The following is a 15,077-nucleotide window of genomic DNA, read 5'->3' as shown; positions in this document are numbered from 1 at the left end:
TGCTCTGCAGCTCAACCCCTGGAAGGGGTCATCAGACTTTAATAAACCTGTAGATAACATAACTCCATTAGTGATGACATTTACTACAGCTATTTCGAAGACACGAGACAAACTAGATCAAATTATTGGAGTTCAGAAAGACCCATATGTGGATCTAGCCCTAAGAGCACGTCTTGTCTTGGGCTGGATTTTGTCTTGTGCTCATTTCATATCAGACTTATATTTGAACTGGTTTATGAGAGGTTTTACTACAACTGCAGATAATTAATTCACAAAACACACAGAACCCTGACAGGCTCCGCAAAACCACTGAACCTCTATTAATTAATGCAAAAGGCCAAATTTTACCTGCAGTGGCAATGGGTGATGTTATTAACTACCATATGTGTTAACAGACACGGTTACAGGATGTATTTACATGACTTTGTGCGTGTATACAAATAAAGCTTTATACTTGCAATTTGAACCTACTCTCATGCAGATGTATTCCAAAGGCAAATTAATTTTCAGGGAGATGTTAAGGGGAAAATGCCAGTGACATATACAGGATATGTGCAGATGGTGCTTCAGAAAATCTCGGACATGAAGAGTAATTTGCTCAGTGCAACGTGTCCAACAGATTACCTCAGAGCGCATGAACACCTGTCTGGAAAACAGGGGATGCTGTAAGACTGAAACAGGAGAGTAAAAGCTATCATTATGTATGTGACATCTCTGGATGTAATTTTGGGGGTTTTTGTGCTTTCTGCTCTCATCTTTGGGAAAAAAAAGCTGAAAAAAAGAAGAAAAAAAACCCTGGCATAAATCACTTTAAAAGGCACTGGTCTGTCATGTCCCACCAGAACAGCTTTAATGTACCTAGGCACCTTTCTATGTCTCTATTGGTCAGAGTGAACACCATTGCAATTATTGCATTGATAGTCCCTCATTTGCTGTGGTGATGGTGGAGAAAACACCCTAACACACCGCTCCAATATCTCCCACAGGTGTACGAACTGGCTAAGCTTCCCTCAAGTATAACCAGTGGCCATGACACCCTTCACTGAGTCTGAAGTCTTATTTTGTTTGTTGTTAAATTTGTCATTTACCTTTATGCAAGTTAGAAAAATAGTCATTTTGGAATATGGGGGCAGTTCTGATAGTTTGGGTCCACTCATCCCTTTAAAGAAAGGTCACAGCAAATCAATACCAAGATGTTCTGAGTGAATCTAAAAGCCAAACAGTAATTAGCAGCCATATCTCTTTGTTACACGATCTTCCAAACAACTTAGTCAACAACAAGCTTAAACAAGTAAATATAGATCCTTACCTGTTATGGAATGATAGAAAAGTAGAACGACATCTAGAGAAACAGGTTCACCGACAAGCTGAAGTATTGGGAAAAAATTAAGCAAGGTAAGAGATCCGTGTGCCTTCTAGCTGCCCACTCCCTCTCCTCTGCCTGCAGGTCAGCAGCACTCCTAATCTGATTGCTCTAATCTCCCAGCTCAACATGGGCAAGCAGAAAAAACACAACCGTCATCCATTTTGAGGCAGAATTAAGGGGATACCTACGGAAGAGGAAAGGAGGAATCCAGGTGGAGAGATGTTTCATCCTATACTGGAGATGTGTTTCATCACGGCGGCAACCAGTGTGCTTTTAGAAAGATAAAGGAGCAAGATTTACCTGCACAGTCACTGCACATCACTCTGGAAGAAAACCTTTCAGCTAAGCACCTCCATAATAAATCAGTTTGGACCGAGTGACACAGGAGCTGATCAGACTCAGAGACAAGGGGGTTTGTTTCAGTTCTGAAATGACTCATTGTTTTGAGCAGCTCGACAAGGTGGAGTAGGTGACATGGGAAATTAGGTGAAGGGAATCTGAAATCTTGACGGTATCACATTAAAGCTACTGTGTAGAGATAAAAAAGAAGAAAAAAGTGAGTACCCTTATAAGTAAGAGGGAAAACTGAAACAGACACACACCAAATAAATATAGCATAAAGCAATAAATTTAAAACAACCTTTCAAATATAACCTTGATTCTCCAGGGCGCTGAACAGAAATCTACAAACAAAACAACAACAACAAAACTCAATCTCAAACAGAGTCATTTCAAATGTTTAATTTGCAGCAGGAACTGTTGCGTGTCATTCGTCTTCCGTATAGTCACAAAAATGTGAATAAACACAACCTTTGTGACAGACATGGAATATGCATCAATGAATATAAAAATGTACAAAGATACAAATGATTTACATGCTGAGAAAAGATGTACCAATCACAGGCTATGAACACATTAAAAGATGTAAATGTTGACTTCTTTATCAGTAAGAACCCTCATGCTTGAAGTACTTACATCTATACCTAGTGGAATAAGAGTTAAACTAATTTTTTAAAATGAAAGGAACCCCAGAATCTGAACCTGGATTATTAAGTGCAGTGTGTAAAATATATTTCTGTATAAATCAAATATTCAAGAAGAAATGTGATAGGCTTAAAGTTCGTTTCAGACAGAAATTGATTTGTTGCCAGTTTTCTTTGTCATACATTTAATCTATTTATTTATTTAAAAATGTGGCAATAAACGATTGTGTTGGCATCAACATTTTGAGCGCTTAAACCAGCTGCTGTTGACTTAGACATATGAAAGAATATATTAGCACTTTTATAACACTTTTATGGTTTACTTTCACAGGTCGACATTTCCTTCCATGCTCAGCTTGATGATAAAAATCTTTTCCCCAGCATTCACTGTGATAAAGTAATATTTACAGATATCATATGAGTTTTTTTGTTTGTTTCTCCTTTTTTTGGTGTCAGACAAAATGAGCCTCTCTGTGTTCGAGCTCCTGCAGCCGCCGGGGTCGCAGTCTTTGGTAAACAGGTTTATTCTCACTAGGGCTAAGGTCGTCAGGGCTGCTAGGGGGAGGAGACTGAGGGGGTGACATGGGAGCAGAGGTTGAGACCCCAGAGTCTATGGCACTGTCAGTGGAGTCCTGAGTCTGGAGTGGCGTCTGTGTGGGGCTTTTAAGGACAGGGGACGGACACGCTGCTTCAACAGGGCTGTTGGGGAAAGACGATGAGGTGGTGGTGGTGGTAGTAGCAGGTGATGTGGTAATGATGGTGATGTTGGTGGTGGGTGACAAAGTAATGGTAGTGGAGATGATGGTGGGGGTGGATGATAAGCTGGTGGTGGTGGCGGTAGTTAAAGTAGTATTCCAGTTTGGGAGTGTTGTAGCACGGCCGTTGTTGGAAACAGGGGGCTTGTAGAAAGTTCCAGAAGGAGGGTGCAGAGTCCTCGGTGCCCTGAGTGTTAGTGGAAGGTTTGGTGAGCTGCTAGACTCGCGGAGTGAACTCTGAGTGTCATTTTCCCTTTTGGAGGTCCAAACAGACTTGAGTGACGATGTGTAAAGGTTACTGGAGAATACGGTGCTAACGCTACTCGTCGTTGGAACCACAGACGCAGTTGTTGGGGTTACAACATTGCTAACAGGTATCGTTGCCTTTACAGGCTGCACTCCAGAACTGGCAGATGGTAGGTTGGCCATTATCATAGCAGTCCTGGGTGTAACATCATAGTGCTTGTACTTCTTGTCCCACGTCCTCCTCTGAGTGTCAATAAAAGGAGTAATGTAGTAGGTACTAACCCTGGATGAGCCACTTTGCCGAGCCCTCTCTGGCTCTGGCATCTCCTGTATAGTTTCAGCAATGGTCTCCCGCTTAACAGAGCCTGAATCAACAACATCGCTGGTGTTTCGATTATTCCTCTCGCCGATTTGAGCTGGTGCGGGCAGGCGTTCCAGTGGCATGCTGACTGGTCGAGACGCTTGTCTGGCGCGCTGGTGGCGCAGCTGTACCTTTGGTGCCATGGTGGTGACAGAGGAGACGATGGTGCTGGGACGACCAAACACTAAGGTTGATCTCTGAACATCTCCTCCACTAGAAGCCTGGACCCCGTTGACTCTGTCCAATGTCGAGACCCCTATTTTGTGTTTTCCTGGTCGGACCTCCTGCACCTCACCCATGATGTGAGATGATGGGATGACAGATGAGTATCTTTTGTAGATTTTGGTGCTCTGAAACAATATAAACAGATTACAATAAACTAAACTGTATCTACATGTAACAAAAACACCTGAAACCTAGAGGAGGGAGAATTTTTTGTTTACTGTTTTGTATAGATGAGTTGTTGTTTTTTTTAAATTGTGCCATAGAGTAATTTCTATTAAAAAAAATAAAAAAATACTGAATCTTTTTGATTACATTAATATACTGTATTAAAGTTGATTTTATTAACACTGAACTGTTGGGAAAGATCATTTTAAAGGCACATATGGCCTCTTTTCACTTGACTGGTTACACCCTAATCACAGCATAAACAAAATGACTCAAATTTGGTTTTATGATTGCCTTAATCCCTCCTCACCTCTTTGATGTCAGTCAGGGAGGTTGAGTGTCTGCTAAGCTGTCGAATCTTCTCCTGCGGGGTAAGTCTGGGGGAGGCCTGGCCAGCGCTGCTTGTGTCAGAACTAGGTAGGAAAGATGCATCAAAGACTGTCTGAAAGTGTTTCACCAGCTGCTCCACCATCAGTGCCTGGTAGGGGTAATCCACCAGGGAGGACAGAGACACCTCTGCATCTGTATGCTGTGGCTTCACCAGTGTGGGGCCAAAGATGATGCCAAGGTTGCTCGCAGTCATCTTGTTCTCTTCGGCCTGTTCTGAGACTCTGTGGGAGTCAAAGAGTGATAACAGTTTTCATTTGAAAAAGACATCTTTCTAGGTATGGTTCAAGTATTGCTGTATCTGTTTAATGAAACACAACAAAATGAAACATAAAGCGACATTCTGTAGAGCAGCATCGGTCCCTTTATTGATCTGGATAACAAGATGTGATAATAGTTTTCAGCGAATCACCTTTGACACTGAGAATCTGAAACAACTACCAAAACCTCAACAATCATCTACATGCCAATTGCATGTTTCTGTCATGCCGTGGTCTAAAAGTCCTGCAAATCAAGTAAGAACATCAACTAAGTTAAATTAAAGTATATATATATTCTATTTAGAGTTTTATTAATGGTGGTGTAAATTTAAAGTTGCGTGTAATGAGATCGACAGAGAACTAATTTTGTGTTAGTAAGCCTGCTACTTCTGCTATGCTACAGAGAAGTCTCTGCTTCCCTTTCTGTTATGAGGAACTACACATATTATTCTAATTATGAGGAACAGACTGAATTTACACTCTGAAATAACTCGGGGTTTTGGTTTTCAGCCTTTACCTGTGTAGATGTGCGATCAGGTAGCGCAGAGTCCTGTAGTTGGCTGGGGGCAGCTGGCGGAAGAGATCTCTGATCTTAAAAATGACTCTGTTCAGCTGCATACTCGGCCCAGTCTTCTCTCTTGGCTGGTTGTTTTGAGCTTTATTATCAGCCTCTTCCACTATCACCCTCTGGCACTCTTTTGCCAAACCGATGACATCATTGTAGAATCGATAATGGATCAGTGGCTCTGGTAACTGAGTAAAACAACCAAAGTGTTTTGAGTTTCTTGTAGTGGAAAATATCAATATGCTATTAAAGTCATTTTACATGTACCCAAAAAACTAAATCCAAATGAAAGAAGCACAATAAAGTAAGGGTAAAATCTAAATGATCGACTTAACATTAACTTAACAATACTTCAGATCATAACAGCCTTTAAACATAAACAACCTTTAACTTAAGTGGCATGCTAATTCTCAATAACCTCCCAACAAGTAAGAATTTCAGGCCCACCTGTCTAAGATAGAGCTTGAGAACATTGCTGATGTCGTGAGGGGAGAGATCAGACAGCTCAACCAAGTCCTTCCCATTTTCAAACGCCTGACAGAGCTTCTCAACGCGTGATTTGGCACCATTCACACGATAAATGCCCTGTGAGATGTACACAGACCAATGCATTTTTTAATGTAACTCATAATCACAGAAAATACTTGATACATAAGTCAATGGTATTGTATTTAAGGTCACACATGAACTTTTATAGCTTTAAAACTGCAACACAATAAGAGATGAGGTAGTAAAAGTAACCATCCCTGCATCACAGGGAAAAAAGACTTACCTTGATGTTGAGGGCTCGACTCTCAATCTCAGAAGTGCACTTCTTGATTATAAAGGGGATACCATCTGGACTGTTTTTTGCTGCTTGGGCAAAATCAATACCAAACAGTTGTAGCCTGCCTTGTAGCTTTTTATGACCACACTGGATGGCGAGTGTCTCCAAACACTTCTTATGGCAGGCCAAGGAGCACTGTAAAAGACAAATGAAGCGACAGTATAATTAACTTGTGTCTTCCCTGCAGAATTGCAAAATACACTGATCCTTTATAAACACCTAATACACAAGACAATTATCACGATGAGCATATTTACTGTACCTCTTCACATTCAGCTCCATGGAAAACGACCAGACTATCACATTCTCTGCATTTAGACGGGGCTCGAAGTTTTCTTAGCTTATGGGTTTGAGCAGCTTTGGACATCTGAGCATTTCGGAAAGGACCAGGAGAACTGGAGGTCTCTGTCACCATCTCTGCCAGACCTAAAAAACAGAACCGCTGATGAGGAAAGGAACTAACTCGACAAGTGACATCATTCAGAGTTATTATTAGAAGGGAAGCTGGCATTTACTTCAAAGCAAAAAAAAACAAAAACCTAAATTGTAAGAGAATTACACTATCTTCTAGTTAGCATAATTATTTTAAAATCTGCTATTATGGTGGCTTTTTATAGTTAAATGGGCTTTCTAACCATGCACACTGAAAAATAGGTCAAATAGCTCATTGGCTGTTTAATTTCACAGTAAGAACACAATGACTGGATGAGGTCAACACAGATACAGGAAGTGTTAGCTGAAACTATCAGCCAAAACTAACACGACCTCTATCTGTGCAGTGCCACTGAGTATAAAAACATTTGATCTAAGCAAAAACCACCACAGATTTGGACTAGCAGAACACCGCCATGTGTAATACATGATAAAGAATTGTGCAATGGTCGCTAACTATTTCTCCATCCCTTTCTAGACTTCCTTGTCACAAAAAGGTATACAATGATTACCTTTCTATCCTCCTGAGCAGAAGGGTACACAGAGAGCATACAGTGACAGGAACAAAACACACCCACAATTACAAACATATCTCACCATTGTCTGAGGGGGATGGTGCCTCTCTGTCATCCAGATCGTCAGCAGAAGACATGGTCCCAGTGGAAGGAGTTCTGGGCAAACGGCGCTTAAAGTCGCCTGAACAAATGTGTACCAAAATGCTCAGTTACTATATGAAAATGTAGTTTTACCACACAAGAGCAAAATCAGGGACACTAGATAAAAACATAAGCTATACCATGCACGAGTAGATTTACTGCTGAATATTTCACAAGATAAAGTGAACAGATCACAGTAAAAGCCATATCTGTTCATCTTCTCAGATCACTTAGACTGTGTCCAATATGATAAAAGTTTTATTTTACTGTCTCGTATATTCATATTTTTTTAACCAGATCCTCAAATACTCATTTCCCTGCCTAATGTGATCATTTTCAGTTACTACTGGTCAAACACTCACAAGACCTTTATAATGAATTTATGAGACGTTTTAAAATTTAAAGTCCTCTTACCTGGACTGGCAGTGGGGGAGTCCATGGACCTTGACTCACTGCTGCCTCCAGCACTTTCTGAGTCACTGCACATCCCACCCTGGCTCCCCTGACTACTTGAGCCCCATGCTCTCAGTGGGGTCTGGTTTCTTAGAGCTGCAAAAGCACACACAGACCCACAGTCACACACAAACAGAATAACAACAGAAAATAAAGCTACATGGCAACCGCTCGTGAAGCGACATTTGTAGTGTCAGTTTTAGTTATTTTCAGAAACAAGCAGTTTACACAGATATTCCAGACTTATGGTGATTAAGCAACAGAACATTTCCATGACTCAGAACACAGGGTAAGTCCCTGAGAGGTTCATATAAAGACATTCAACCTCCAGCAACAGTGCCAATCATTCTTAGCTTGTTTCTAAAATTGTGCAGTTTCTAAAATAGTACATAGCTATGTTGGATAAAGGTTTATTTTAAGACTCCTCTTTATAGCACTAATGTGACACCAAGGGGGAATTTCTGTGAATTTTCTTGTACAGACACAGACAACAACCATTCTTTTTGACCATTATACTTTCAAAGTGCATCAGCAAGTTAAATAAACTTAACATGTGTTTGAATGTACCTTGTATGTCTGTGCTGCTGCTGGACCTGTGCTCACTGATCTTTGCAGGCCGATGTATGGTACTGTCCGTTTCCTCTCCGCTCAACACGTCACAAGAGGTGGTGGATGCCTGTGACAGGTTGCCGTGGGAGGAATGATAGCTGCCCACTGACCTTTTGCTGCCAAATCTGAGAAATAAAGTTGGTATTTAAGGCTTTCAATTAGAACTTTGATTATGACTAATTGTTTTGTTTTGTTTTTAAACCCTATTGCCCTATTCAGCATTATTACATTTCAGTGTGTATCTGTCGCATTTGGACAGGATTGCTGACTCAACCCTTACTTCACCTGGCGCATAGGTTTTTTGCTTTTCTGGCTCAGAATAGAATTCCTTTGATATGTTTTTAATGCATTTAAATACAAGATTTAAGCACACTTTTATCATGCGTATACAGTCTCAGCAATATTTAGTTAGTCCAACAACTGAAAAGAATTAAGAGATCTGGCAGGGCTTTTGTAATTGCACAGCTATAAATACATGTTGATAAAAGTCATACAATTTTTGTGTGTGTGTGCGTTATGTGTAATTATCAAGGCTTTTTTTCAGAAGTAACTTGTGCTCTGGTAAAAACTGAAAGACAACATTAAGGAACAGAAACTGAAATTAGGCCCAGGAGCAGACGGCTACGACACATAATGTCACGTTAAAAATGCCTTTAGAGAAATGGAAGCACAAACGTAGCTAAGTACTAAGTTCACATTCCAGACAGACAGCTATTTTAGTCTGTAGCAACATCTGTAATTTACTAATAATAAGTAATGTACCAGCATCATTAATTGTTCTATTAACTTAGTGTGCATTATTTTCTTTGTAATAATGAGCATTTATCTTATTCAGACAAACTATATAGAGTGTTGGGACTCCTCCAAACCAGAGCCATACTCTCACGCTCGCAATCTTCCCTCCTGCATTCAGCCCGAGCCACAGATATTTCCTGAGGAAGGGCAAGAAATTCAACGCGCATTCTGTCTCTCCTAGTTTCTTTCTCTCGCTCCAACTCTGACTCACTGTTAACCTTTGCTGAAAGAAGAACTGAGAAACTTCCAAAGGGGTGTGAGCGACAGCAAAAGGTACTTTCAAAATTAGCCGTCCAAAAATGAAGCTTCAGCTACAATGACCAAAAAATGCAACACAACTAATACTTGTGAGTCTACTTACAGACAGTCTGTGTCAACTCAATTAAATCCAATGATCACATATTATGGCAACATGTACAACATTCTGCTGAATTATGGCAAATTTTAAACTGCAATAAAGTATCACAAAAAAGTATAACAAGCAGGTCCTTCTTAAAAGTACTTGTACAAAGCTAGGAAGTTTTGATTTTAAAAACATTAGTTTCATGTTATGCATAATCATTTCAAAGCCATTTTTATTATAAGCTTCCCTCTTAGCGGACCAATAAATCATTAAAAATTTTAAAAAAATTCTAGGATATGAGTTTGCATTCATAGTCCTTCATACCTTGTATTTTCAGAGGAGATGGAGTCGGAGTGAAGATGCTCTTTAGGGAGATTTTTGGACAGGTTACGCACAAACTCTGCATAGCATTCGCCTGGCTCATACAACTTGGCATTCTCACACAGGGCCTGGTAGTGTGCAGGAAGTGACACGGTCTGTGTCTGCTGCATTTGAAACCAGTTCACTGTCACCTGAAACCAAAAAAAACAAAAAGAAATTTAAACTGGATGAGTCAGCAAATGACACATAAAGAAAGAGAGCCAAAACAACTGTAAACAGTTTAAAAAAAAAGCTATCCAAATCTACATGGCACTATGTGAAAAAGTAATTTTGCCTTGTTAAATCATAAATGAATTGTGATTAACCAGAATTTTTGCAAAGCTGAGTTTTTAAAAGCCACACACAGAGCTGATTACTGCCAGACTGCGAAATCCATAAATCACTTATTTAGAACCTGTGTGACAAAAAGAGATCACGCCACAATCTAAAGAAACTTAAATAAGAGATGGTAAACCAAGTCACTGGCATCTATCAGTCTATATCAAATACACAGCCATTTCTAATCATTTGAGACTCAGGTGAACCATAATCCATTATCCACAAACAGAGAAAACTTGGAACTGTGGTGAACTTTCCCAGTGAGTGGCTGGTCAACCATATTACTCGAAGAGTAATCAACAACCCATCCATGAGAGTTTCGATTCTGACCAAAAAGAACATAGAGGCTCGTCTCACATTTGTCCAAAAGCATCTTGATGGTAATCAAGACTTTTGGGAAAATATTAAGTTGAAACAACAACATAAACCAATAGTCAAACATTGTGCTAGTATGGTGGTCTGGGGCTACTTTGCTGCTTCAGGACCTGGACATATTTCCATAACTGATAGAACCTTGAACTGTCTACCAGAAAATCCTGAAGGAGAACGTCCAGCCATCAGTTTGTGTGCTCCAAAACACTGCATCAGGTCCACCTCTGAATGGCTCAAAAAAGCCAAAGTGAAGGATTTGGAGTGGCCTAGCCAAAGACTTAAATTTGATTGAGATGCTTCGGCATGATATTAAACAAGCCATTCATACTCCAAAACCTTCCAATATGTTTGAATTAAAAAAATTCTGCAACAATGAGTGAGCCAAAATTCCTCCAAGACGATGTGAAAGATTCATTGCCAGTTGTTGCAAATGCAACAAAAACTGCATTTTTTATTTAATGAGATGATCTTTGGGTCTAATACTAAAATCTGTTTGATGATCTGAAACATTTAACTGTGACAATTATGCAAACAGACAAATCAGGAAGGGGTCAAATACTTTTTCATGGCACTGTAATGATTACGATCATACTTGGACTTATAGTCCAAATAAGAAAACAGCCAAACACTGACTAAACATATATAGAGCAAGCTTTTACTATTTGAGATCTTTCTGAAATTTGAATTGATTACCCAGTACTGTGGTCACAGTCCATATTTCAACCCTCCTCTAAAATGTATATAAAATAATCTTTTAATTCATAATTCTTTTTAACCCCAAACTAAAGAAGGGCAGTATATAATACAGATATCAGTTATATAGTATTCAAGCTACTTCTATTTTCAGTTATTATGGAGAAACATTGTGAAATGAAATCACACAGAAAGAAACAGAACTCCAGCTTTTGTGAAGGTTTGTCAGTTAAACTGAAAGTGATAACATATTTAAGTTTTACAGTTTCATTTTGTGGTCTACATATAAGATATACGCTTTTTTTAAAACAGTGATTGTACAGTCTGAATTACTCTTTCAGAAATATAAACTGCTTCTCACAGCTTTTAGTGTGAGGTCACACTGGAAGATCATTTCTCGGATCTGAGTCAGGATAGTGCTCTTCGCATTAGCCAGATCCATTTTCCTGCTCCCTGCGTCAGCTATGCAGTTCTCGTACTGGCCCTGGGCCTCCTCCGCCTACCCAAAACAATGGACAGAGAATAGCATAAGGACAGAGAAGAAATGCGCACAGAAAAATTACTGTCCATACCAAATAATGCCACAAAATATTGACACCAGTTACTTTTTCTGTTTTCATTTCTCCCGCCCACCTTTTGTAAAGCCTCCTCTTCTAGCTTTCTCTTCTTCTCCAGCTGTTTGTTCCCAGCATTAGACTGATCCTCCTGAGAGCGACTTGCTGCTGACTGGGCTTTTTGGTATTCCTCCCTCCTCTGGGTCTTCAGTACCCGTGCCTTTCGCAAGGTTGCATCTGCCTCTTGCTGCCAAAGCCACACAGATCAGCCACAAAGACCATGTGATTAAAATGTGGCATATGTGTTCAAAAGTTATCATAAATTTAATCAGATACGTTTGGCGGACGATCAGCTTTGCATTTGAAAAGGCACACCGAAGTTCGTTTGTTGCCATTGTCTAGAAAATTTGACATTTTTCTATAATAGAAACACCACCTCAGTCACTGATGACTAATCTCCTGGCAGGTTGATAACATTGCAACATGCTCTGTGGAAAGCTCACCAGTCTGTAACACTACAGTGGAGCTCTTCTACTTAGCTACGAGTAATTATCAAACAACATCTACACAGTGATTCTGTAAATACCATTTTCTTCTGCTCCCTCTGCCACTGCTCCTTGATTTCTTTCCTCAGCTTATCCAGTTCATTTTTGCGAGCCACAAGAGGCTGAGAAGAAATGAAAGTCAACAATTACACTTCAGTATTACTTGTTAATAAAAACGAGGCAAAGAACACACAATTTATAAACTAATGTACTTTTACAGATTATTTTATGCAATGAAATAACCCAACAGATGTTCTTTGTTAGGGACAAGATAAAGTGGTGAAGGGCCATAATTTACTTCTCGTTACTCTTACCTGCATGAATTTATTGGTCTGAAGAGTCATGGAGGTTTGAATAAGCAGCTGGTTGTACTCCATGTCTTTCTTGAATGCAGAAATGTAGAGGTCACTGAATGGCATGTAGTCCTTCAACAAACAAAAAATATGTATACATGAGTCTTTGGGGTTACTGTATAAGACCTAACAACCAGCCAATATAATCAATATTGCTTTAAAGCGTGGCTACTGAGTTACCTTTTGACTGGCCAGTGTTTTTGCAGACTCAGCCATTTTGACGTAGCTTTTAGCATTCTCAATATCTGAAAAATTGAGAATTAGTTAAGACTGCTTAATAAGAAATGACTCAACAAAAACATATTTACATACAGTTCATAAATAGATAATACTTTATTAAACCTTAAGGAAATTCTGTATGAAGTATTAAAGCCTCTAGAACCCTAGTCAATTTGTAGCCCTCTACTGCCTTACTTTTTGTTAATGTAATTGTCTAATATATAATAAAGAATGGCCTATTGACAATAAGGCGTGGTAGAAATTATTTTTTGAATTACTTAAATGTACAAATAATTTTGAGCAAAACATTAAAATGATTTTAATCATTGAGAAGTCTAAATGGAAAGAGTTTTTCTTCTGAAATCTAGCTTTCCCCTGAGTGTGAGGAAGACAAATAATATTGTAAATATAACAGCAGAAACAGTTTTCCAAAAACTCCTCTAGCTTTGTCCATGGGTCAGTTATATACTTTACTGTTAACTCTATTTATCTGCCTTTTGCAGTGCAGATGGTGTGGACTTATACTGGCAGCATTTTCTTTCTGGAAAAAAAAATCTAATCTAATGTCCTAAGCCCTGTGCAGTAATCCATTGTTTCCAACCTAATAAACTGTCAGTAGTCTCACCCATGGCTAGCCGTTTTTCCATCCAGGCCAGAAGATCTTTGATGTACTTGGAGCAGGTCTTGGCATAGAGTAGGGCGGACTCAACTCCACTGTCATTCTTCAGCAAGGTCAAGTCAACTTCCTCCTTTCGTGGCTGTGGCACTTCTGAGCCTGTAAAGTCAACAGAAGAGAAATCCACATGTTTAGTAGTATGACTAAAATATCTCAATGCTGGATTGATGGAACTCACTTTTACTATCCAGCAGACGTGTGTGTGTGTGGGAGGTAAATGAAGGGGGAAGAAAAACAACGAGGTCAGCGGCATTGTCAGTGTAGGTCGATATGAAAGGACTAGGCATCTTTTAAAATAGTCTAAGAGCAGCGTTTTCTTTTTACAACCTTTTCTAGCTACTCGGAATCTGATTCAACACAAATCCCATGTGTTTCCCATCCCACACAGAACTACTCTTTAACAGGCAAGGAATGTCAGATATGTGGACGGAGAGGGAAAAATGAGGATGTAGTATGAAAAGGGCAGCAGAAATAACAGGGGTGGAAGCAGAGGTTTTAAGGCGGGTCTACCTCAGGCACTCAAGAGTCCAAACACTAAATCACTCTGCTAACACACAAACTGACACTTCAGGCTGCTCTGACAGCAACAATTAAATGCTTGGTAAGGAAGCCATTAATAGCTCTTACATATCAGGGTGATGTTTTATTTTATATTCATTGCGCAGAGATAAATGATGAAACGTGAACAACACTTACCCACAAGCTCCCTTTTCTCTGAAACATATCCCTCGGGATCCACAGAGAGGTTGTCAGAAGACTGTGAAAAAGACATTTCAGATTATAAGGAGGGAACAGCAGACATACAATCAAAGTCAGACATCAGAGGCAGCTGGGATTTCAACAACCCAATTAAATACAGAAAGCAAGTCTTTGAGGCTTTTTTACTTGGGGGCGGGGTAAAATTGCTGCTTTAAGTGCACCCCTTTGAAAACTGTCACCGTCAAAACAAAGCTTTAGAAAAGATATATGGAAACTGTGCAAGCTGGGAAAAGGAAGATAGTGTCTCACCCTGCTTCTGTTTTTCTGGGCGATCCCCAACCCTGGGCTGCTGTCCACATCTCCCATAAGGAAGTCAGAAACTCTAAAGGTATATATAATTGTGTACATATATACATATATGTCAGAATCCAGTTTAAAAGAGAAGCATGTAAACGCCTGTGGTCAAAAATGCAATCTATTCAATAACAAAGCAACTCTGACAGATAGTATTTACACCAAAAACACAGAACAAAGCCCAAACCTGCTATTCAAAACACATGACAGAGACAATTATAGCTTCACAAGACCAATAAGTTGCTGTCTTGAGCTCTAAAGTCAGCCCAACTTTCCTGACAACAACACAAAAAGTAATAAAATCCAGTATTGGTTAAAAAAAGTAAACAAGCATTGTACTCACACATTGCCGAATGTGAATGCCAAAGTGTCAATGGATGTGTGTATCTCGGCAAATATAACTTTTTTATTCTCTGGGTTCACGGTTGTGGAGAAGTTAACAGCTGTGGAGAGTGACATACAGGAACTCTGGTCAAACAAAATGGA

General features: G+C 39.6%; 1 protein-coding gene across 2 annotated transcripts in view; it reads right to left on the bottom strand.

Annotated features, from left to right (window-relative positions):
* Window positions 1-2,092: 2,092 nt before the first annotated feature.
* The window catches only part of LOC146647799 (rho GTPase-activating protein 29-like), a 31,164-nt gene continuing 18,179 nt past the window's right edge, over window positions 2,093-15,077 (bottom strand). For both annotated transcript variants that reach the window (XM_085388429.1, XM_085388430.1), the window contains 19 exons: window positions 14,935-15,034; window positions 14,547-14,619; window positions 14,235-14,295; window positions 13,488-13,637; window positions 12,824-12,888; window positions 12,605-12,715; window positions 12,332-12,412; window positions 11,825-11,992; window positions 11,553-11,690; window positions 9,752-9,939; window positions 8,248-8,414; window positions 7,642-7,776; window positions 7,169-7,267; window positions 6,402-6,565; window positions 6,086-6,274; window positions 5,761-5,898; window positions 5,266-5,501; window positions 4,412-4,712; window positions 2,093-4,061 (listed from right to left, as the gene is read on the bottom strand). In XM_085388429.1, coding sequence (XP_085244555.1) covers window positions 2,802-4,061; window positions 4,412-4,712; window positions 5,266-5,501; window positions 5,761-5,898; window positions 6,086-6,274; window positions 6,402-6,565; window positions 7,169-7,267; window positions 7,642-7,776; window positions 8,248-8,414; window positions 9,752-9,939; window positions 11,553-11,690; window positions 11,825-11,992; window positions 12,332-12,412; window positions 12,605-12,715; window positions 12,824-12,888; window positions 13,488-13,637; window positions 14,235-14,295; window positions 14,547-14,619; window positions 14,935-15,034 — 3,824 coding nt within the window. In that variant the 3' untranslated portion in view covers window positions 2,093-2,801. The remainder of the gene's footprint in view (window positions 4,062-4,411; window positions 4,713-5,265; window positions 5,502-5,760; window positions 5,899-6,085; window positions 6,275-6,401; window positions 6,566-7,168; window positions 7,268-7,641; window positions 7,777-8,247; window positions 8,415-9,751; window positions 9,940-11,552; window positions 11,691-11,824; window positions 11,993-12,331; window positions 12,413-12,604; window positions 12,716-12,823; window positions 12,889-13,487; window positions 13,638-14,234; window positions 14,296-14,546; window positions 14,620-14,934; window positions 15,035-15,077) is intronic.

The sequence above is a fragment of the Rhamphochromis longiceps genome, linkage group LG18 (assembly GCF_057381845.1).
Source record: "Rhamphochromis longiceps isolate RC_006_pf linkage group LG18, R_longiceps_female_GT1.1, whole genome shotgun sequence".
Taxonomy (NCBI): Eukaryota; Metazoa; Chordata; class Actinopteri; order Cichliformes; family Cichlidae; genus Rhamphochromis; species Rhamphochromis longiceps.
Note: the sequence above shows the minus strand (reverse complement) of the source record. Positions and strands in the feature narration are given on the sequence as shown.